This window comes from Nycticebus coucang, chromosome 14 (assembly GCF_027406575.1).
Source record: "Nycticebus coucang isolate mNycCou1 chromosome 14, mNycCou1.pri, whole genome shotgun sequence".
Classification (NCBI taxonomy): Eukaryota; Metazoa; Chordata; class Mammalia; order Primates; family Lorisidae; genus Nycticebus; species Nycticebus coucang.
Window position 1 is genome coordinate 15,246,112 of NC_069793.1, and position 23,364 is coordinate 15,269,475.

Consider the following 23,364-nt stretch of genomic DNA (forward strand, 5'->3'; position numbering starts at 1 on the left):
AGGGGATTTTCTAGGCCTGTCAGTTCTGAAATACCAGCTTATATCCTAAGGCCACAGTGACTTCCGTATCTGCACGTCCATCAGGTATTTTTCAGCTGTGTTATTTGATCTGTCAGCAGCATCCCAACACCCTTGACTATCCATTCTTGTTGACCTGTCCTCTTCACTTGCATTCTGTGAGTTGGATATTCATCTCCTCCAAAGCTCATATTGAAATCCGATCCCCACTATCAGAGGTGCAGCCTAAAGGGAGGCGTTTGGGTCATGGAGGTGGATCCCTCACGAATAGATTATCGTCCTTTCTTGGGGCGAGTGGATTCTCACTCTGTTAGTTCCTACAAGAGCTGGTCATTAGAAAGAGCCTGGCACCTGCCCCCTCTCTTGCACATATCAGGTCCCGCTCACCTTCTGTCATAAGTGGAAGCAGCCTGCGGCCCTCAGTGAATACAGGTGCCTTGAACTTTGTAGCCACAAAAATCATGAGCTGAATAAACTCTTTTAATGTAAAAACCACTCAGCCTCAAGCATTCCTTTATAGCAACACAGAATGGAATAAGACCCTTGGCCCTTACCTGGGTTTCCCCTCACGCCTGGGGTTATTTGCTCTCTCCTTCCTTTGCATTCTCCTCTACCAGCTATTGAGGGAGGGTGTCCTCAAGGCTCTGGCATGGACTCTGTCTTAGTTATTGATGGCAAAGGAAAAAATTACCCCCAAACATGGCACCTTAGAACATTAGGCATTTTTTTCAGTCTTACAGTTTCTCTGGTCAGGAACCTGCTATGACTTGGGTGGGGGTTTCTGACTTAGAGTCTCGGGCTTTAGTCAAGGTGTTGGCTGGGGTTGCAATCATCTGAAAGCTTGACTGGGGCTGTAAGATCTGTGTCTGTTATTTGATCTGTAAGCAGCATCCCCAAGCCCTTGACTATCCATTCTTGTTGACCTGTCATCTTCACTTGGATTCTGTGAGTTGGATATTCATCTCCTCCAAAGCTCATATTGAAATCTGATCCCTCCTTCTCCTCCTCCTCCTCCGTCTCCTTTGTCTCCATCTTCTTCATCTTCATCTTCTTTGTCTGACTTTGTCATCCTTGGTAGAGTGCTGCTGTGGCATCACCGCTCACAGCAACCTCAAACTCTTGGGCTTAAGTGATCTTCTTGCCTCAGCCTCCTGAGTAGCTGGGAATAGAGGCACCCGCCACAATACCCAATTATTATTATTGTTTTTTTTTAAGAGACGGGGTGTTATCTGGCTCAGGCTGGTCTCGAGCTCATGAGGTCAAGCCATCCAACCTTCCCAAAGGTTACAGGCGTGAGCCACCTTGCTGGCCTAGGATTCATTTCTTCATAAGACGTTGGACTAAGGTCTCAGTCCCTTGCCGGCTATTGGCTGGAGGCCTTCTTGTGGGCCTTGTCACATGGGTCTGTCCATCAGCAGTTCACCACAGGCGATGTGACTTCTCTCACAGAAAGCTGTTAAGAGAGAGGTTACTCAAGGTAGAAGCTTCTTTTTGTAACCTAACCTTGGGAATGACTTTTTCATCACTGTTGCCCTATTTTGTTGTTAGGGGGAGTCATTAGGTCTGGGGGAGAAGATTGCACATAGACACAAATGTCAGAAAGTGGGGACCCTTGGGGCTGCCTTAGAAGCCGCCTGCTGCAGGGACCCTTCTCTTCTACCTCTACCTTCCTCCTAGACTGCTCAGACACATTCACACTGTCATTACCAGTCCCACATGAGAGGGAGATGATTCACAGACTTTAGATATTTTCCACCCAGACCTCCCACTCCCACTTTTAGGCTTGTATCTAATTTATCAGTTGCTGTTTCACTTGGATTTCTCAAAGGCTTCTCGAGCACAACATTCCTTATGCTGACCTCAAGTCTGGTCTTGTCCCACTCTTCCTTGAGTGTGAGTTATGGCCTAGGTGAGGCAGAGAGGTAAGATTTAAAAAACAAAAAAACAAAAAACAGTCATTTCTCTTGCTGCTGCTGAGCCAGAAGTAGATGTGTAGTCCAGCTCTGCCACACACGGTCTGATTGCTCTGTGTCTCCATCTGTGTGGTCAAAGCTGGCTCTCTAGCCCATGTATATGTTCTGGTCTGGGGGAAGAGGAAAGAAAGGAAGTGAAGAGTTAGCAATTTCTTTTATTAAAGAATGTGATCAAGGGTGGTGCCTGTGGCTCAGTGGGTAGGGCGCTGGCCCCATATACTGAGGGTGGTGGGTTCAAACCTGGCCCCAGCCAAACTGCAACAAAAAAATAGCTGGGTGTTGTGGTGGGCGCCTGTAGTCCCAGCTACTGGGGAAGCTGAGGCAAGAGAATCACCTAAGCCCAGGAGTTGGAGGTTGCTGTGAGCTGTGTGATGCCACAGCACTCTACTGGGGGCGACAAAGTGAGATGCTGTCTCTCTAAAAAAAAAAAAAAAAGAATGTGAGCAGGAAGAAGCACACGTCACCTTTGTTCACATCCCTTAAGAACACAGGTAGCTGTAAGGGAAGCCAGAACATCCAGTCTCTAGCTGAGGAGCTGTGTTCCCAGCTAAAACTTCCAGGTTATATTACTGCCCTAGCCTGATGTCTGAGTCCTCTTCCTGCGGCTGTAACAGAATAGCCCAGCCTGGGTCATTTATAGTGAACAGAAATGCACTAGCTCAAATTCTGGAAGCTGAGAAGTTCAAGGTGACGGCACCCAGCGAGGGTATGTCTTTCCCTAGCAGAAGACAGAAGAGCATGAGAGGCAGCAAGAGGAAAAGGGGGGACAAGGGCATTCTTTTATTGAGAACCACTAGTTCTCTAGATAATGGCATTGATCTATTCCTGATGGCAGAGCTCTCGTGACCTAATCACCTCTTACAAGGTTCCACCTTCCAACCCTGTTGCACTGGGAATTAAGTTTCCATCACATGATCTTTGGGGGACACATTCCAACTATAGCACCAGAGTTTTCTGAAAGCAGAGACTGGAGCCGAGGACTTACAAATAGGAATAATTAATAAGGAGAGTGAAGAAGGAAGGAGATCTGTGAGGGTCCCTATTGAAATGGCCAATTGACAGAATCAAGAAACCAGGAAACTGTATAAACTGCTTCGAGGACTGGACCTCTGGGAGAGAATACAGGAAGAATTTCTCTTTTGGCTTGTCTCTTGTGGGTTAAAAGTGTGTCCCTGGGCTGCTAACTCTTGCTTTTCTGAATTTGTAAGCAAGAACACGGGCACCCAGCTGGGCTGGTGATATCAACAGAAGCTCAAGGGAGGCAGGAAGGCATGGCAGGGGCCAGAGGGGAGGAGCTGCAGGTCTGTGCCTGCGCCAGGTCCATCAGAGCAGAGATGGGACAAAGGTAGGTGAGCCCGAGAGGATCTGAAGTGGTGCATAAGAGAACTCTGATGTGATCACCAAAGGGAAAAGGAGAAAACAGATGCTGGCATTTGCTCACTAGTTCTGCCACACCCTGTTTCTATGAATGACACCCCATTCATTTAATCTCAGCCAGCAAGAAACCTAAGAGACATCCTAACATCTCCCTTTCCCTCACACCTATATCTAACCCAGAATCGCTCTCGAATCTACTCACATCTCTCAATTGTGGCCGCCACGTTCTTAATCCAAGCCCCTATTATCTCTCAGGGGACTAATGTACTCTAATTGGACTCTTATCCTCTTTCCTGTTCATTGTTCACATACAGCCAGTGTGGCTTTTCTGTTACATCAGTTGGATCATGTTCCCATGCCCTGCTGATTGAAACTCTACAACAGCTTTCCATTGCTTATAGGATAAAGGCAAAACTCCTCAGGGGGGCCCTCCAAGGCCTGTGTGTTCTGGCTCCAGTAACACAGTTCTCATGTCCAGTGTTCTGTCCCTGCTTCCTCAAGCTCCTGGCTGCCACCGGGCCTTTGTACATGCTCTGCCCAGAGCTTGCTATCATTGTTTGTCATCCTTTTCACCTGCCTGCCCTTTCATCTTGCAGCTCTCATTGCAGCTACCACGTCCTCAGGGAATTCTTTCCTGATTTTGCTGACTAGGTCAAATCCCTATTATATACGAATCTCATCTTGGATTCCCCAACAGGCATTAGTGGAACAGGGTCATTTCCAATTTTTCATAATATGCTATTTTGCTTTCTTAAAACATCAAAATAGTTTCAAAGATGTCATGGTGGAAACAAGACTTCTTTAGGATTTCTTTACATTTAATCTTTTAATTCAGGTTGGTTTTATTTTAAATAGGTTATGGGGAATCATAATTTTTTCAGTACTTAAAGCCTCTAAAAGTCAGATTTATAACTCTGACTGTGGATACATCTCACCTTGTAATACTTCCCACAGTCACAGCTCTACTTTTTCACACCATTCATTGGTAGATGTGTCTAAGTTTCCTCAGAGCGGAGAGGCCTATTTGACTTGTCACTGAGCCCAGGGCCCCCCACAGAGAAGCTCAACTTGGACAGCTGTTGAGTGAGTCGCAGGAGCCTGGAGCTCCAGCTCTGGCTCAGTCACTGATTAGCTCTGACCCCTCACCTGTCTGTGCTGAAGTTCACCTGTCTTATCAGAGTGGCAGGTGCCCGAGAAACAGGAAAATGGATTTCCAGATAGAAAAAAATAGAAAAAAAGAAAAGGCACACGCCCATTTTAGAGACCAGACTAATTAAATCTTTAAGTGACCTACAGGGCCCCTGGGCTTGGTTAGGAATAGCTTAGGCAGGTCACAGATAAAGAATATCTCCACAGCTACCTTCTTGCTTGGGCGAATTTAACTACATACACATGCTATTTTCCAAGATAAAATTAGTGGATGTATCGAAAGAGATTTCAGTGCAAAGTTCATTGAGAGAAAAGGTTCAGATAAGGGGTTTAGGAAAGGAACTGAGGTGAAAGAAATGCTCAGTAAATACGTCTGAAGAGGTGGGTGAAGGAACGAGCGAGTCTGGGAGCGCTGTTCCACAAGAAACCACTAGGTGGCGCTAGATGCCCAACAATGAGATCCTTGCCTCTAGGGACTTGGATGTCACCTTTTTTCTTACCAATTGTCAGTTTACTAAACAAAAGGGTCTTAGTTTCTTTCCAGTCCGTGATTTTCCTTAATAAACCAGAGTTACATTTTCCCTTTCATGTGTTATCTTGGCAGAGTGACATGCTTGAGGAAGAGTTCCGAAAACTATTGAGGATGATTCAACGTCTCCTGGTTTTACTCCCGAACCGCCCAAGGAGAAAATAAGAAGACAAGAACATTTCTTTTTCTAAATTGGTGTCATAGTATGATATTGTATTGTTACAGTGCAGCGTAATTACATTTCAGGAGAGAATATGTAGCTCAAAACACTGAGCTAGGTGGAGGGCAGAGGGCACGATTCTCAAGAATCATGGGCTGATCTGATTGTGGGTTATGTCAGCCCCTTTGTTGAGGGGTCTTCTCCCCTCAAAGCTGTAAGATTCTTGGGATAGAAATGCCAGATGTCACGGAGGCCTGGAAGAAGGAGAGAGGTCTGGCTCAGCCTGTGGGGTCTGCGTCCCCAAGGCAGGGCTGGAAGCCAGCAATGGGGCTTAAGAGCCTGTTCAGACAGAGGAGCAGCAGGTGTCCACCAGAGGTCAGCATCACCTAGCGTCAGAGGCGCAGCGGAGGGCCACGAGGGCCCCAAAGCCAGTGTGATACTCCCAGGCCCCCAACAGTCTCAAGAATAGGGGACGCTGTACCACTAGCCTCGGCCTTCTTGGCAAAGGGTAGGTTGCCACTGGGTACCTGTTGGGCCTTGGGACTGAGCGGTAACTCACCGGCTCAGCAGAGGCAGCTGCCCCTCTGTACTTACACAAAGCTCTGGGCTGGCAGAGCAGCCATTTTCCACACTTCAAGAAACTAAGATGAGAAGTATCACTAGAAAAGAACAAGAAAAAAAAATACGACTTTACAATTGTTCAAGATCCTGAACTGTTTACGGTGGTGGATAAGATTGCAGATCCCAGAACCCCCCCACCTCCAGGTTTGAATACCTCCTGCAATACTTAGAGATGAACTCAGACACATGTCTTACTCCTGAAAACAATATCCGTTATTCCTATTTATTCGATGGTCTCTACAGCTAGGGCTATGGTGAGGGTTAAATGAGACCGTTGTAATAGGCAGTGTTTACTGAGCATTTGCTCTGTGCCAGGCATGGCCTGAGTCTTTATCTAGTATCCTCATAATTCTGACAACTGCTGTGCGGTCACCTCCATGTCACAGTCAATGAAACTGAGGCTTTTTTTTTTACCTCCAGAGTTCACTTTTTAAAATCAACATCCTTTGCTAGAATAGTGCCTGTCAACCTAGAGTAAGCACTGAAATACCAGCCATTGCGTTATTAACTCACTGCTTCTTTTCTCAGTGTTATTGTGGACTTACTTAAGACATGATCTCTGTGTTTACATTGCATAATCAAAAAGGACACTGGTCTTGAAAATTATCCTTTTACAGTTGTAGCTGTGAGCCTACGTGCATTTTTCTTCACTTAGTCTCTCTCTCCTGCAGACAGACAGAGGGAGGAGGCGAGAGCAGGCTCTATTTTGGAGTTTTTTCTTGCTGTCCTCTTTAGTAACACAAAATTCAGGTCATATTTGAGGGCAGAAGCAGGGCCCTGAGTGGGGAAACTACACCCCAAATGGAGAGCTTTTGGGTTGTTACAAGCAAAGTTAAGAGTTCAAATCCTATCTCTGTTACTCAGAATGGACGTGACCCTGAACCAGGGATGGAAATCTCTGAACCTTGGTTTACCAATCTGTAAAATGAGGATCATAACATAAATTATCTTTTGGCGTTTTTGAGAAAAATTATGGGAAAAATCATGTGAGTGTGCTTACACTATAATATAATAATTTTATAATAATATAAGCCTGATAATAATCTTACCTATTAGGATACTATAAGCTTTACCTGAGAACTGGTATTTGGGTTCATATCAGGTTCTAGCTTAGGGAAGGCAGAAATCTCATCTCTCTGTGATACTGCCTTGTGGCAAACTCACTGTGATTAGAAGATTTAAATCAAGTACTCGCTTTGATACAAGTCTTTGGTCTGGAAAATTGCATCTGTTTTCTAATGAACCCACCCATTGCAACCCATCCTCAAAGATGCCTCCAAGAGTAAGCGCCCTGAAGCTTCCATCTGATTCCTCAGCTCAGTGAGTTCTGCAAGGAACATAACATTGGCCACACATACGATTTTAATTTTTCCAGTAGCCACATCATTAAAAAAGCAAAATAAACAAAAGAAGTAAATGTCACTTTAATGATGTGTTGTAGTTATTTCAGTATATCCAGAATATTATCTCTTCGACATGTACATGTAATCAATATAAAAATTACTAATGATCAGGGCACAGTGGCTCATGCCTGTAATCCTAGTACTCTGGGAGGCCAAGGTGGGTGGATTGCCTGAGCCCAGGAGTTTGAGATCAGCTTGAGGAAGAGCCAGACCTCATCTCTAAAAAAATAGCAGGGCATTATGGCCTGTAGTCCCAGCTACTTGGAAAGTTGAGGCAAGAGGATTGCTTTGAGCCTAAGAGTGTAAAGGTGCTGTGAGCTATGATGCCATGGCACTCTACCGAGGGTGACAAAGTGAGACTCTGTCTTAAAAAAAAAAAAAATTACTAATGACGTCTAGTATGTTCTGTGTGTGTTTCACCCCTGCAAGTCACCTGTGTGACAGCCATACAGTCACACAGCCACACACAGCCTAACACCCCCACCCCACCCCCCCAGTGCAAGGCTGCTCAGCGCTCCTTACCAGCGATAAAATGGCATTGGCTGACTTTTCTGGGATAATCTAATTTTAGTCTCAGGACATTTAAAACTCTTTCCTTTGCCTCCCTGCATGTTGGCTCACACCTCTCTGCCTGTGTGGCATTGGCATTCTCTGCATGCTGAGTCCCTTACCTATACTCTCTTGTTGAATCCTAACACCAGCCCCGGGAGGTAGATACTCTAATGGCACCCATTTTACAGATGAGAAAGCTGAGGCTTGAAATGACTGGACTCCTTGCCCGTGGTAATGTGATGTGGAAGTGGCCACCTGACTCCAACTACTTTGTTCTACTGAAGGCAACGCTATTGATTGAATGAGCAGAGATGCCCAGACTGGAATGGACAGGAGAATAGGAGTGAGTGTCCTGTCAACAGAGGTATTCCAGACGGTTCTCCGACTGGGTGCAGTGGAGGAGATTTCTGCATTGGATGGGATGGTGGAGGCAGGTTGAAGATGCTCTTTGTAAGTCCATAGGATGTTTCCCCTTCCCCAGGCAGGGTGATGGGGCACCATGGTGGCGGGCTTGACTTTCCCCTGTGGCTGTGCAAGGCTGGCCCTCCACTGCCCTGCAAAGCCTCTGTGCTGATTGCATTGGTTCCCTCCCCTGGAGGGACTGGCCCTACATCCTCCAATTGTCAGGGCTGATACAGTACCTCATTAATTTAGACTTACTGTAAATATTTTTAGAAACTCCACCTTGTGCTCCTGAAGGTTGGCAGGGCTGGGTGTGAGCTGGGACAGTCCCGTCAGCCTCTTCCTGACCTCCTTCCTGCTTCTGCTGGGCTTCCTGTCCGAGCTGTCTCCTGCCCAAGGCCCTCCCCTCCATTACACAAAGGCTTCCTCTGCTCCAGCTCTTTAGGGAGCGAGGGAAAGGCAGGGCCACACAGGGACACCTGCCCAGAACCTTTCACTCTCTCCCTCTGTCCCTTCCTCCCTCCCTCACTTTCCTCAGCAGTAAGGTCAAGTGTACAGAAAAGATCAGCAACCACAACCTTTCACCCTAAAGGCTAACCCCAACCCTTGCTTTGCTGTTCTCTCCCAACCTGAGTTATTTTGGGGTGAGGATTCTGTTTATCTTACCCACCCCACTGTTGATTCAATCATAGTGAATTCATCTTCACAGTTTTCAATGCATCAAAGGCGTGCTGAGCAGCATGGAGTGGCCAGAGTCACCACCTCCAAGCTTGAGGTGCCGGCTCTTGACATCTAGAGGGAGTTGTCTTATTTGGGGGCTCAGGCAGGGTGCCATTTCCAAAAACCTTTATGAAATGCTGATGCTGGCCCCAAGCTACTGCCTCACCACCCGCAGCTGTCTTTTAGCGTCTCTGGACTTGTCTTGGGAGCCCATGGGCTCGGTAACTTTTAGGAGTCAGTCTTTCCTGTTCTAAGTCACAGGCACCCATACCCCATTTTGTGTAGCCCTAAGAAAGTCCTGATTATTTCTGAGGTTACTGAACCCGTGGCCCTGTGGCCCCCATGTACTGACTCCATATAGGTCAGTTTGTATGTGGTGTGGGCTAAGTGATGGGGGGTTGTTTGGGTTTTGTGGGAAGGGGCTGGGGGATGAAGAAAGGCCTCAGACCCCTGCTGCCCTAACACATAACCCATCAGATGGGGCTGGGCGCCATGGCAGAGAGAATGGATTCCCTGATCCTGCCATCCATCACACAGAGGGTCAATTTTTCTCCTCCTTTTTACATTTTTACTAAGAAACCCCCTTCTCCAACTGCCTCTGGGAGCCACTGCCACAATCCTGAGCACCCAGAAAGCCAGGCTTGGCCGGTCCAATGTTGTCCTTTACGGATATGAAAACTGAGACTTAGAGAGGGGGAAAGCCTTTACCAAGGTACAAAGCAAGCTAGTCCTTCAGGCTCAGCTAGAATGCCAGTGACCCTCAAGGTACCTTCCCCGTCTCCTGCCCACAAATTCCTGTCTCCACTTATTCTCTGCAGTGTTCCCCAACTTGTCTTTCTTTAAATTGCCTATCATTCTATGAGCTTATGGCATTTATTTATCATCCACAATCTCTCTGTCCCACCTCTAAAGGGTTCGTTCTGAATGGTTCACTCTGAATGCCTAGTGCCTCAGATGGAGTCTGGCATATAAGAGCTGCTCAATAAATATTTGCTAAGTGAATGAATTAGGAGCCAAGATGGGATTGGAACTCCTATTCCTGGGTCAGCGAGTGAACTTTCAAGCATGTGTTGTCCCCAAGGCCCAGGAGTTCTCCTAGTTTAATATGTTGCCAAATGGTGGGGCAGAGAAGAGTTGCTGAGTGGGGTTTGGTTTTAATTGCCAGAAGGCAGCTGGCCATTTGTTTTTGGCCAGATAAGCTGCTAAAGTGTGTGTGTGTACACTCAGCCTGCCTAGGGTGTGGTGGTGGGGGTGTTGCATGGCTGGAGAGAGGGAGGACGTCACTGTCCTCCCCTCCCCTTTTCCTCAGATAACAGCACCAGCTGTTAGGGACACAGCTGTGGTGGCCTCTTGGGAAGGAGAGAAAAAGGCCCTGTTGCTGTTGCTTGGGGTGAGTTCCCAAGCTGTGGAGTTCAAAGCAGACCTGTGAAATGAGGGGGCTGGAGCAGAAGGCTGGGGGGAGGAGGTGAGAAGTCAGGAAGGGCAGAAAAAGCCAGCACTTCCACTTTGATGTCCCCAACCCAGAGCTCCAGGGTAGAGCCTGGGGGAGGTCCCAGCAGAGGGGTTCTCCTCCTGAGCTCTTAGAAAGATCCAATTAGCCATACCTTCCTGTCCTCCAAGCAGGATGTTTATCCAGATCCCTGATCCCACCACACACAAGCAAGCACAATCTTCCCTGTAGATGAAAATGCACGCACCCAATGCACACTCATTTCCTGCTACACACTACCAGGGGCACCTAATGTGCACTCACCGGGTGAATGGTTGCACCCAACACGTATTCATACCCTGCTACTCAGAAGTAAACACACCCAGTGCACACTCACACCCCATGCACACACAGGCAGGCACTGTCTTCTACAGCATGAATGCACACACCCAATGCACATTCATATCCCTGTGCACACACAAGTCCAGTCTGCTCACAAACGTGTTCAGATTTCATGCTCAAGTGCTCTCATGGCATGCATAGAACTTGCCCATCACACAATACACACAGCCACACACAGCCGTGGGCACAGGGCTGACCCAGTCTTTGTTTTCTAGGCAAGGAATGAATCTGAGGGTGGGGTGGGTGAGGGCTATTGAACCACTGACTCCAGAGGTCTCCCTGCAGTTCGGGCTCCTTAAAGGATGCTGCAGCAGGTCTGGGGGCTCTTCTGCCAGGAGCCATTCATCTGAGTCTCATCACAATTCTCTGAAGAAATCACCCAGGAGAGAAAGAAGTTTGCTGGGAAACCCACTCAGGCCTCTCCAGGGCAGGCTGGCTCCTGGGGCCCTGGCCAGCAGACCTGCCTTAGCTGTGGGTTTGCCAGATGGCTCAGAGTAGATTATTCTGATCAAATTAGGGAAAAGGTGCCCTTGTTAATGGCGTAGAGCAGCTGTAGGGGAAAGACCCAAGTCTGTGCCTCCCTTCTCCTGAGTGCATTTCTATTGCTTTAATCTGAGGGGTGCAGAAATGAAAAGCAGTGTCTGCCCCAGGTCCCTCTATGTCTAGTATGTGGGTAGCTTCCAGCCTTGGTTGCATGAGGTCAGCCTTCAGCTACTGATCCTATTTACTCATCTGTCACCTCTAGTGTGGGAAGGCACCATGTGTGACAGGGACAGATCAGACTGGGCTGGGTGAGGAGTGATGCTGGCTGGTTCTGCTCATTCCAGGATGCCTCCTTGGGGCATTCAGGGCATCTGGCTCCAGCTGGGTCCTGGCTGGTGGCCTGATCTTATCAACACTCCACCCACTCTAGCTGGTCGGTGGGCCCCTCCCAGCCCAGGCCCCCTCCTAGCCCAGGTCCCAAATCCCTTCTTCCTGCAATGAGTCTTGTTCCTCTGGTGAGATTAACTGCATCTTCACCCCATCTAGGGCAGAGAGCCTGGAGGCCGGACGATTAAAGAGATGGACTCACATCCTCTCCAACGGGTTCTCCAGGCTTTTATATGGATCCAAGTGGCAACCGCTGGTGGGAGGGATATGGGGACTTGTCCGAGCTCACTTGCTCCCCTTTCTCTGTGTTTTTAAGGACAAAGGGCACAGGTATGTATTTCTTTCTAGGAGAACCAGAGAAGAACTGAGTTCATTAGGGGGTCTCAAACCTGGTCTTTATCCTGGGGTGTTATTCCAAGCAGGCTTACTCATGACAAAGCCATCTATGATGACCTGGTCTAGGACAAATTGGTCCCTGCATAGCTCTTAGGTCCTTTTGATAGGACAAGGTAACCTACCTGAAGATGCTAATGGCTGAGGGTAACCAGTTCTGTCTGATTATAATGAAAACCATTCTGTCACCTGCCCAGAACTTCTATGAGACAGTCATGCGGGAGCATGCAGACCCTGAGCAGTGGGATAGATGAAGCCCCAGATCCGAGTCCTAATGGGTGTCCTTCCCATCACTGCACAGACTGCTAAGATTCCAGAGGCAGGGTCCTGTTAACTTCCTCGCTGGTTCCAGGCAACCAGGAATTCTCCTGGGCAATGGCCAGACCAAGGGCAGTTTCTGGATCAAGTCTACAGTGTCAGCCCTAAGTTAGCTATTCTGCATTGCCTGGCAAGATTCTCAGACCTTGTCTAAGCAAGAGTGAGGAGTGTCTCTAAACCATCAGTCTACTTTTCATCTCACCCCAGAGCGCTTACTTTAAAGTAAATGACAGGTATCCTAGCATGGTCCTGCATCTCTATAATTCTCAAAAAATGACAAACCCCCCCAATTTAAAAAGGGTTGGGATTTCATCTTCAGGGGGCATAGTGGTTTAGTCCGTGGGCTTAAGACAACTTCGGTCAAATTCTGGGGCTCTTGACGATTATTAGCTGGGTGATGTCAGCTGGATCACTTCAGTTTCCCTTGCCTTAGTTTCCTGATCTGTAAACCGAGGCTGATGATGTAAACAACCTCTTCACATTGTTTTGATGATTAAAAGAGAGATAGTAAATATGCATAAAATGTATAAAATATTTAGGAGAAAGCCTGGGATAGTGAGTGAGCAATATGATGTAATTGTGTGAGATCCTCATGAGAAACACAGATGCCTTCCTTCCACATTCGCCTTTAGGGAAAGGGCCTCAGAGCTCCAGAGATCTTGCAAATCTTTCTCTCGGGCCTTCTCTCTGGCACCTCCCTGTTTCACCCTAAGGCTCCCTCTAGCTTGTGTTTTGTGTTCCTTCCTTTGGCCTGTCCTACTCTCTCCCACATTCTATTCTCAGCAAACAGCAAACTCCTGTTCAAAGAGCACCTCAAGTATAGGGGTGCCTGTGGCTAAAAGGGGTAGGGTGCTGGCCCCATATGGCAGAGGTGGTGGGTTCAAACCCACCCCTGGCCAAAAGGAAAAAAAAAAAAAACTGCAAAGAGCACCAACTGGGGCCTAGGGACATATTTTACTTGCCCTGTTCTGTTTTTTTTTTTTTTTTTGAAAGTGAAATTAATTCCCCCAATTTATAAATCTGGAATTTTTTAAATTAAAATCCAGAATTTAAAATTACCTTGGAAAAATCCTACAGCATGGTACAGGTGGGTCCACGTTTCTGCAGGGTGAGCAGAGGCTTGAGTAGAGCAGGCCTCCTCTGGCTGGGATTTGCACACCCCAGGTCGGCTCAGACCGGCTGTCTTACTCATGCAGGTTCTCTGGCTCTTCTGGCTTCTACAGGTATTCGAGGAGGCCTCTGGTTTGAGATCCCTGCAGGAGATTATCTGACCCGCTCTCCCTCCAGACAACACAGCTAGCTGGTAAACCCTTTGTCTCGGACATCTGCTGACCCTGCTCCATCTCATGCTGGGCCAACTTTAGGTGGCCGCCTCCTAAGAGGAGTGGAAAGGGTGTGTGTTTTTTTGTTTGTTTATCTTGTACATCTTTCTCTCTCTCCTGCCTAGAGGTCCTGGAGAAGTGACCAGGACAGAACAGAGTGAGCTTCCAGGGGACTGCACCCACGGCAGCCTCCTCCTCTCTCTCAGTGTCCTGACCTGTGGGGTCTTTCAGAGCCCTCCAGTCCCCAGAGGGCGACGGGAACCTGAACACTGCAGTGTACCCACGTTCTCACCACATTGCAACTCATACATTCATTCCTCACAATATGAAATTTCCTTTTCACTCATTCCCTAATCCCTGCCTCCACTTACTCACCCCAGTGGTCACCTAGGGCATGCCAGGCACCATGTTATGCGCATGCTTGGAGAAGAAGCAAAGCAAACCACCAGCCATAACAAAATTCACCCTGTGCCCATGGGCAGATGTTTACCAGGTAGGGCTTCAGTTTCCCCATGGATTTAATGACTTGGTTAGAGATCATTTTGTCCTGGGCTTCTTTTGTCTTGTTGACTGTCGTCAGCCTTCTGAAACTTGCTATGTCACCTGAAAACTTCATTCTATCGACAGTTTATGAATTCTAGAGAAATCCCCCTCTGCTAGTGTCAGAGGGAGGGTTGAAGCCAAGGGTAGAGGGACATGGTGTGAGAGGAAGAGTGGGAGGGGTGGTCCGAGTGCACAGGGCTGGGGGCTGGGAGTGCAGGAGCAGAGGGGGCCAGACGGGCCTGCCTACCAGGAGGGCCTGCCAGATGCTCAGACCACCCTGTGAAATCTCACACCCTTCTTGTTCCCTACTAGCCCTGGCTCCAGCTCCGGCTGGATTTCAATCTGCATAATGTGTCCCATTTAGATGGGATGGGAGGGGGTGAGAATAGGAGGGTGGGGGAGATGTGCCCGAAAGGGTGGTGGCCAGACGAAGCTGAGGGATAGGGGCTGTGCTGATGGTGGGTGGCAGTGGGAGGCAGGAGGCGAGGTCAGAGAGCAGGCTTGCAAACCCCAGATAACTGTTCTGCCCAGCACTGCAGGGGTCAATTTGGTCTACTTGCCCAGTGACAAGAAGGAAAAAAAAAGTGGGCTGTGACTTAAAGATCTTAAGACTCACCAGAGAGGGGCTGGTCTGGAGGTGGGAGGAGGGACAGACTAGCCAAGGAGGAGACGGGAACTCAGGAGGGTACAAGGAAGTGTCTTACTTAGCTGAGCCAGGGGCAAGGGAGGAGAGGCTGGAGCAAAGTCTAGGGGACAGAGGCGTCCTCCGGGATCCAGAGAACCCGGGGGCAGCCCCTCCTGCATGCTGGGAAGGGCTCTGGGCACCAACCATTCTTCTTACCCTCTGGGGCTCAAACCAGAAGCTCAGAGCGCTTGCTGAGTTGGTGACAGAGCTGCAGCGCTCAGACCCCAGGGGCCCATTCCTGTCTTCTCTCCACTGCCCAGCATGGAGGAGGGTGGTGATTTTGAAAACTACTATGGGGCAGACAACCAGTCAGAGTGTGAGTACACAGACTGGAAGTCCTCGGGAGCCCTCATCCCTGCCATCTACATCTCGGTCTTCCTCCTGGGCACCATGGGCAACGGTCTGGTGCTCTGGACTGTGTTTCGGACCAGCCGGGAGAAGAGGCGCTCGGCCGACATCTTCATCGCCAGCCTGGCAGTGGCCGACCTGACCTTCGTGGTGACCCTGCCCCTGTGGGCTACCTACACCTACCGGGAGTACGACTGGCCCTTCGGGACCTTCTCCTGCAAGCTGAGCAGCTATCTCATCTTCGTCAACATGTACGCCAGCGTCTTCTGCCTCACCGGCCTCAGCTTCGACCGCTACCTGGCCATCGTGAGGCCGGTGGCCAACGCCCGGCTGAGGCTGCGGGTCAGCGGGGCCGTGGCCACGGCGGTGCTGTGGGTGCTGGCGGCGCTCCTGGCCATGCCGGTCATGGTGTTCCGCTCCACCGGGGACTTGGAGAACACCACCAAGGTGCAGTGCTACATGGACTACTCCCTGGTGGCCGCCCCGGGCGCAGAGTGGGCCTGGGAGGTGGGCCTGGGCGTCTCGTCCACCGCCGTGGGCTTCGTGGTGCCCTTCACCGTCATGCTCACCTGCTACTTCTTCATCGCCCAGACCATCGCTGGCCACTTCCGCAAGGAGCGCGTCGAGGGCCTGCGGAAGCGGCGCCGGCTGCTGAGCATCATCGTGGTGCTGGTGGTGACCTTCGCCCTGTGCTGGATGCCCTACCACCTGGTGAAGACTCTCTACATGCTGGGCAGCCTGCTGCGCTGGCCCTGCGACTTCGACCTCTTCCTCATGAACGTCTTCCCCTACTGCACCTGCGTCAGCTACGTCAACAGCTGCCTCAACCCCTTCCTCTACGCCTTCTTCGACCCGCGCTTCCGCCAGGCCTGCACCTCCATGCTCTGCTGGGGGCAGAGCAGGTGCGGGGCTCCCGCCCACGGCAGTAGCGGGGAGAAGTCAGCCAGCTACTCCTCCGGGCACAGCCAGGGGCCTGGCCCCAACATGGGAAAGGGTGGGGAGCAGGCACATGAGAAATCCATCCCCTACAGCCAGGAGACCCTGGTGGTTGACTAGGGCTGGCGTGGGGACAGCCTGGTGCCCTGGGCCCTCCCAGCTCCACCCTCTGCCCTGGAGATCAGGTAGTGTGGCTGTGCCTCCTGCCTGCACATCGCCCCTTCCTCCTGTCCAGCCCCGTCCTTCTCTTGGTTCTTTTTTTTTTTTTTTGTAGAGACAGAGTCTCACTGTACCGCCCTTGGGTAGAGTGCCGTGGCGTCACACGGCTCACAGCAACCTCTAACTCTCAGGCTTACGCGATTCTCTTGCCTCAGCCTCCCAAGCAGCTGGGACTACAGGCGCCCACCACAACACCCGGCTATTTTTTGTTGCAGTTTGGCCGGGGCTGGGTTTGAACCCGCCACCCTCGGCATATGGGGCCGGTGCCCTACTCACTGAGCCACAGGCGCCGCCCCTTCTCTTGGTTCTTAATTCTTTCTCAGAGGTCTGGGGTTTAGTAGACTGAGCCTTGCAGACCTGAACTTGCCCAAGTCTCTTAACCTCGCTGAGCCTTGGTTTCTCTGTTGGTGTAAAATGGGGAAAGTCATACTGACCCTAAAACGGTGAACTGTGAGTCCCGACTCAATAAAAGTTTGTTTCCCCACCCTTTTCTTAGCTCTCCAGCCTTCTTCTCTCCCTCCCTTCAGTCTTCTCTCTCTCTGCTACTGTTGCTCCTGGCCCCAACGCCCTCTCATGGCTTCCCCTCTTGGGAGTCCCCTGCCCTGTCTGCCCCCCCTGTTCTGCAGGGCCCTGGAGGGTTAAGGATTCTGAAGCTTGCGGAGACTGACCCTGCTCCAGCTCTTTATCCTGTTTTGGGGGCAGAAGGCAGGGGAGGGCTGGAGCAGGGGTGGGCTGGTGTCAGCAGAGAATTAGCACTGCAGTCCCTGGGGCCTGGAGCTCCAGAACTTTCCCTAAAATTGGATCAGTTCCCTGTCCTTTCAAACACCGGGGCTGGCATGATCCCTGAAGAGTGTGCCCTTTCCTGCAGCTCCTCTGTGGTGCCAACTGGATGTGCTTTCTCCAAATGCCCTCAGATCCTTTCACTTTTCCCCTATTTGCTGTGGGCTGTGGGAGTTGGACAGCAACAAGGGTTTTTGAACCGGCAGTCCTTGTTTTTGTTATGTGAAAGGGGAGCTGGGAGGGGGCATGAGAGAAAGAGGGCACAGAGGGGTGTCTGCACTTAGGCTGGAGGTGGCTTGGCTTCCCTGCCCACATCCCTGCAGAGCCGTGGGCTGTAGGTGGGTCTCTCCCATCTCCCCATCTTGCCTCAGCAGTGCCCTGCTGTTTTTCCTGGGCACTGGTGCTTCTTGGTGCCAGGAGTGGCTCTGGCTGGGTGGGGATACTTGTTTCTTGTCTGTGTGTGCGTATCTAGGTGGACAAGTTGAACGTGGAGAATAGCGGCCCTGGGCACATGGATGAACCCCTCCCACTCCTGTCTGCCCTAAGTCTGCTCGCCACATGTACCCCTGAAGGGAGGAGGGGTACAGTGAGGCAATATGGCATGAAAATGGGCCCACCCCCACTGGATTTGGGGGCTCAATGACGGCTGGTCCGTGCTTTAAGGGAGAAGTCTATGTTTGTGCTGGGGTCCCTGTGGGAACCTGCTTCAGTCCCCAAGGCAGCTGGCACCCACGGCTTGGGACTGTCTTACTGACCTGCATCCCTGCTTGTTGTCCGGCTCTATGAGGGAAGTAACAGGCTCCCCACTTGGCCCCTTTCCCCTGTCTCCTGACTTTGCTTTGAGTTTGTGGGTGCTTCCTCATCACTATCCGTTGTTCCGGGGTCATAGGAGGCCATGCCATGGGGGAAAGGCACTGGGTGGGTTTTATTTCCTCATCCTCAGGATTGAGCCTTTTGGCTTCTGCTGGGTTGGGGGACTGGGAACAGAGACTAGAGCAGCCACGGAAACACGATGTCCCCATGGCCAGAGAGACCTTGATGATGAAACCTACAGAGGGACCTTTGCCAGCTGGCGGTGGGGGTGTGTATTCCAGGTTTTGTTCTTGGAGGGCTCTGGAGATAAAGGACAAGATGCGAGTGATGGAGTCAGGAAGAGCCCAACTTGATGTGAATGGACAGAGGAAGGAAGAGAGGTGACGGGGCTCCTCTCAGCCTGGTCTCCCATCTTAGGCCAACATCTTTCACAGTTGCTTCATCTGCTCAGAGTTGTCTCAAAGCCTTCAGTCAAGGCTGGAGGTAGCTTCTAGAAGGGAAGAGTGCATCCCTCTGAGGCTCCTCTGTGTGACCTGCAGAGACTTCCAGGGCAGAGGCCCCGTCTGCAGCACATCTGTGCTATGTTCTGACACTATTAGTCACTGTGGTTCATCAAATAAAATTGTTGTGCATAACTGTCATGTCCGAAGCCTCCTCTCACAAAAGTGTCTCAGGGTAGGGAGAGCCCCCTTTCTGTTTGCAGATCTTTCAGTAGGACGTGGGGTGAGCAAAGTGAATGGGGAGATGGGCTGCGGGAGCTGGAGGGAGGGTGTGAAGGGGGAAATGGCAAACCAAGCAGAGGTGAGGGGGGGAGATGCAGAAAATAGGGACCAGAGAAGGGAAAGGGAAAGATGGGATTTAGCTGCAAAGAGGAAAAGGGAATGAAGGAACAGGGCTCCTACGTGCTGCACTGTGAAGAGCCACAGAACAAATGGGCACGTGTTTCAGAGTTCAGAGCACAGGTCTGGGGAAAAATACCAGCACTTATTCCCAAGGAGGTAGACGTGTTATTCATTCATTTCATTCACATCTTCCTTTATTCATTTACCATCTCCTGTTGACTCATTCATTCATCCATTTATCCATCCAGTATCATTTGCTATCCACCAGTTTAGACCAGAAGTTTGGATCCAATCAGAGTCACTCTGGATGCTTTAGAAAATTCCCATTCCTGGGTGTCTCCTCAGACCTATGAATGAGTCAGAATCTCCCAGATTCATCCCAGATGTTCATAATTCCAGAAATTCCTCAGATAATTGCTGGACAAGGCCAGGCTTAGAGAATCTCCATGCAGATGGATTTTGCCCAAATTCAAGTGGGCACAGAAGACCAGACCAGAGGGTCAGAGCTGGAGACAACAGAGCTGGGTTCTGTCTGCTCATCTGTGTGGGGGAGGAAAGGGCTGAAATGATCCTCAAGGGAGCAACATTTAGTCCAAAGGTACTCACCATCTTTGGCGAAAACCTCCTGGGTATTAATAATGTTTGCAGGTGACACAAAAGCAATCACCAAGGCAAAGTAAAAGAGCTCATATTTGTGGCATTTTACTACTGTGCTAAGCATTTCCCAAACATTGTCTCATTTAATCCTTGTAGCCGTCCTCTGAGAGGGGTGTTTTTTAACGTCATTTTACTGATAAGGATGCTGAGCACAGAGAAATTAGTTTGGTCCCTTGACTAAGGTCACATAACTAGTAAATGGAAGAGCCAGGCTTGGAACCAGACAAATCTGTCCCACTCCAAAGCCCAAGGCCCACTCTCTTGACCATGGCACTGTGATATTTTTCTTAAAATACAAGTGAGGCAGCACCAGGTGGCTGAGATCTCATGTGCAAGGGGCCAGGGATAAGAGAAGAGCCCCTGTGAATGGGGACAGGAGTGAGAGAAGAATTAGAGAGGATGATGGAAAATACACAAAGAGAGAGATGGAGGGTGGGGAAGATAGAGACGGGAACAGAGAGAGTGAAGAGAAAGGTTGACAGAGGCAGAGACAGCGAAAGAGAGAGACTGAGACTGGGAGACGATAGAGAAAGAAACAGACAGAGACAAGCAGAGACTGTGAAACGAAGAGCCAGGGAGCGATGAGAGGGGCTAGGGTGGAGAGGAGCAGAGAGAGCGCGGAGAGGGGCTAGGGTGGAGAGGAACAGAGCGAGGAGAGGGGCTAGGGTGGAGAGGAACAGAGAGAACGAGGAGAGGGCTAGGGTGGAGAGGAACAGAGCGAGGAGAGGGGCTAGGGTGGAGAGGAACAGAGAGAACGAGGAGAGGGGCTAGGGTGGAGAGGAACAGAGAGAGCGCGGAGAGGGGCTAGGGTGGAGAGGAGCAGAGAGAGCGCGGAGAGGGGCTAGGGTGGAGAGGAGCAGAGAGAGCGGAGAGGGGCTAGGGTGGAGAGGAACAGAGAGAGCGGAGAGGGGCTAGGGTGGAGAGGAACAGAGAGAGCGCGGAGAGGGGCTAGGGTGGAGAGGAACAGAGAGAGCGCGGAGAGGGGCTAGGGTGGAGAGGAACAGAGAGAGCGCGGAGAGGGGCTAGGGTGGAGAGGAACAGAGAGAGTGCGGAGAGGGGCTAGGGTGGAGAGGAACAGAGCGAGGAGAGGGGCTAGGGTGGAGAGGAACAGAGAGAGCGCGGAGAGGGGCTAGGGTGGAGAGGAGCAGAGAGAGCGCGGAGAGGGGCTAGGGTGGAGAGGAGCAGAGAGAGCGGAGAGGGGCTAGGGTGGAGAGGAACAGAGAGAGTGCGGAGAGGGGCTAGGGTGGAGAGGAACAGAGAGAGCGCGGAGAGGGGCTAGGGTGGAGAGGAACAGAGAGAGCGCGGAGAGGGGCTAGGGTGGAGAGGAGCAGAGAGAGCGGAGAGGGGCTAGGGTGGAGAGGAACAGAGAGAGCGCGGAGAGGGGCTAGGGTGGAGAGGAGCAGAGAGAGCGCGGAGAGGGGCTAGGGTGGAGAGGAGCAGAGAGAGCGGAGAGGGGCTAGGGTGGAGAGGAACAGAGAGAGTGCGGAGAGGGGCTAGGGTGGAGAGGAACAGAGAGAGCGCGGAGAGGGGAGGAAGAAGGAGCTGGGAGGCTCGGAGGGAGGTTGAGGGCAGGGAATCAGCTCCTGTTTTTCCTCTTCTGAAACATACCAGGAAAAGCCCTTCGGGGAATTTACACCTATCACAACAAGCTATTGGGGCTATTATTATTGTTGTTATTATTTTTACAGGTGCTTTAAAAAAACTCATCACTTCTCCTGGGAAGCTTGAGGTAAGCTATCCAAATATTGTAAGATTACAGAGCACTTAGTAGCACCCTTGCTGGCACATGTCTCCCATCATTCACTCGTCTGTCTGTTCCTCTGTTCCTCAAGTCCTTATTTATCACTTATGTGCCAAGATGTATGCTGGACACGGGATCGGGGGTGAGGAGACTCGGCAGCTCACAGTCTGTGTTGGATGCAGGCAGTCACATGAAAGATTATAGCCGAAGGGGGCAGGTTCTGAGTAAGGGGATATAGGGGGTGTCCAGAGGGCCTGGAACGCAGACAGTGGAATGAGTCTGGGGGAGCATCGGGGAGACCTGACAGCCCTCTGCCTGCCAGGAGTCTGCTCCCTGAATGTGGAGCATGAGAGTCAGTGGGGAAAGTGTCCTGGGCAGAGGAAGTGCCCAGGGAGCATAGCCCCCCTGAAGAACCGGAAGGAGCACTGGGCCTTGTTTTTATCCATCCTCACTCTAGCTGTGGCCGGTGGACCAGCTAGGGACACAGTGGTCTCCTGCCCAGGTCACATGGTGTGGATGACTAGGGCCTAAAATCTGGGTCTCGAGACAATTTTTTTTTTTTTGGGGGGGAACAGCTTTTATTTCTTGGTGATTTCCTGTTTCTCCCCTCCCTGGGCTTGAACTGTCTTCCTCCAAATTGTCTGCTAGGGTCTCCTAACTCGGGGCTTGGAGTCCCCGGGTGGAGAGAGATGCTAAGAAGGGGCAGAGGGATCCCTTGGGAAGATTAACACCCCCGCTCAAGCTCCCAAAGCCAGGATGACACCCTGCATGACAGACTGATAGGCTCTAGAAATGGCACCCCACCATCTCAGTGGCTTCCACACTGCCCCAGCTCCAGGGAGTTGGAAGCTTGCAGGGCCTGACCCGGCAGGTGTATCTCTTCTCAGCCATTGCCCAAATGCTTATAAAGTTGCAGGGAGACAGACACAAAGATATGACTCAGGGAGCATAAAATCAAGTGCACAAGAGAGGAGATTCTGGGACATTGGACTGACTCTGGAAGTTTCAACTTACAGAGGTAGGAGATTAGAGCAATGTCTATTTCTTTATTCATGCAGTAAACTTTTAATCAGTGTTTCCCATGTGCCTGGGACCGTCTTAGGAGCTGGGGGTACTGCTGTGAACCAGACACCATTCCTGCCTTCACAGAGCAACTTGAAGAGCCTTCTGGTCTTATGTTCTCATTGATTGGATGGGTAAACTGAAGGCCGTGGGGCGGGGGGGGGACAGGGGTGGGGGTGGGGGTGGGGGAATGAGTTGTACATGGCATACAGCGGCTGGTGGCAGAGATGGGGCTAGAGCTCAGGCTTCCCACTGCTGGGTCAGACAGCCTGATCCATGATTCCAGGCTGAGAAAGGAGAGAAGGTTCTCTCTTACGAGACTCTGCAGAGCCAGATCAACAATAGGCCACGAGCTGCAGGGGGTTGGCTAAAGGTGCTGATGCTATCCAAACTTTTGCTAATAAATCTTTTGTTTCAGAAGAATTTCAGATTTACAGAAAAGGTGCCTTGCAGGACTGTCTTCTTATATTTTCCACAGCCAGTGTTTACTATTATGAGCACCTTACGTTCATGTGACACCCTTGTCACAACCGATAAACCATTTCATACCTTACATAAGGGAAGTCTGCCCTTTACGTGGACTTCCTTACTCCCTACTAATGTCCTCGCTCTGTTCTAGGGCCCATCCAGTGTTCCCCACTGCATTTTGTCATCTTGTTTCCTTGAACTTCTCTGGGCCGTGACAGTTTCTCAGGCTTTGATGCACTTGACAGTGTGGAAGAATGCCGGTCAGGTATTTTGTTCTGTGTACCCATAAATAAATAACCTTTTTTTTCTTTTTTAAGACAGAGTCTCACTCTGTCACCCTGCTCTAGCATTGTCATAGCTCACAGCATCCTCACACTCTTGGGGCTCAAGCAATCCTCTTGCCTCAGCCTCCCAAATAGCTGGGACTACAGGAGCCCACCACAACACACAGGTAGTTTTTCTATTTTTAGTGGAGATGGGGTCTCGCTCTTGCTCAGGCTGGTCTCAAACTCCTGAGCTCAAGCGATCCACCTGTGTTGACCTCCCAGAGTGCTAGGATTATAGGCGTGAGCCACTGCACCCAGCTCAAGTAAGTATCTTTTTAATTTCCAAATACCAGGCACATGCCAGGT

General features: G+C 50.5%; 2 protein-coding genes across 4 annotated transcripts in view; both read left to right on the top strand.

Annotated features, from left to right (window-relative positions):
* Window positions 1-7,568, top strand: part of TNKS1BP1 (tankyrase 1 binding protein 1) — a 55,596-nt gene extending 48,028 nt beyond the window's left edge. Inside the window, exon 12 of the mRNA XM_053560021.1 lies at window positions 5,122-7,568. The gene's annotated coding sequence lies outside the window, so the exon portion shown is untranslated. The remainder of the gene's footprint in view (window positions 1-5,121) is intronic.
* The window catches only part of APLNR (apelin receptor), a 34,890-nt gene extending 18,031 nt beyond the window's left edge, over window positions 1-16,859 (top strand). The window contains exons 1-3 of one of the 3 annotated variants that reach the window (XM_053560027.1): window positions 7,899-8,125; window positions 13,540-13,619; window positions 13,764-16,859. In XM_053560027.1, coding sequence (XP_053416002.1) covers window positions 15,128-16,270 — 1,143 coding nt within the window. In that variant the 5' untranslated portion in view covers window positions 7,899-8,125; window positions 13,540-13,619; window positions 13,764-15,127 and the 3' untranslated portion in view covers window positions 16,271-16,859. Of the gene's footprint in view, window positions 1-7,898; window positions 8,126-11,816 lie in introns of those variants that run through there. The other 2 variants (XM_053560026.1, XM_053560028.1) reach the window with 2 other exon arrangements.
* Window positions 16,860-23,364: the final 6,505 nt, after the last annotated feature.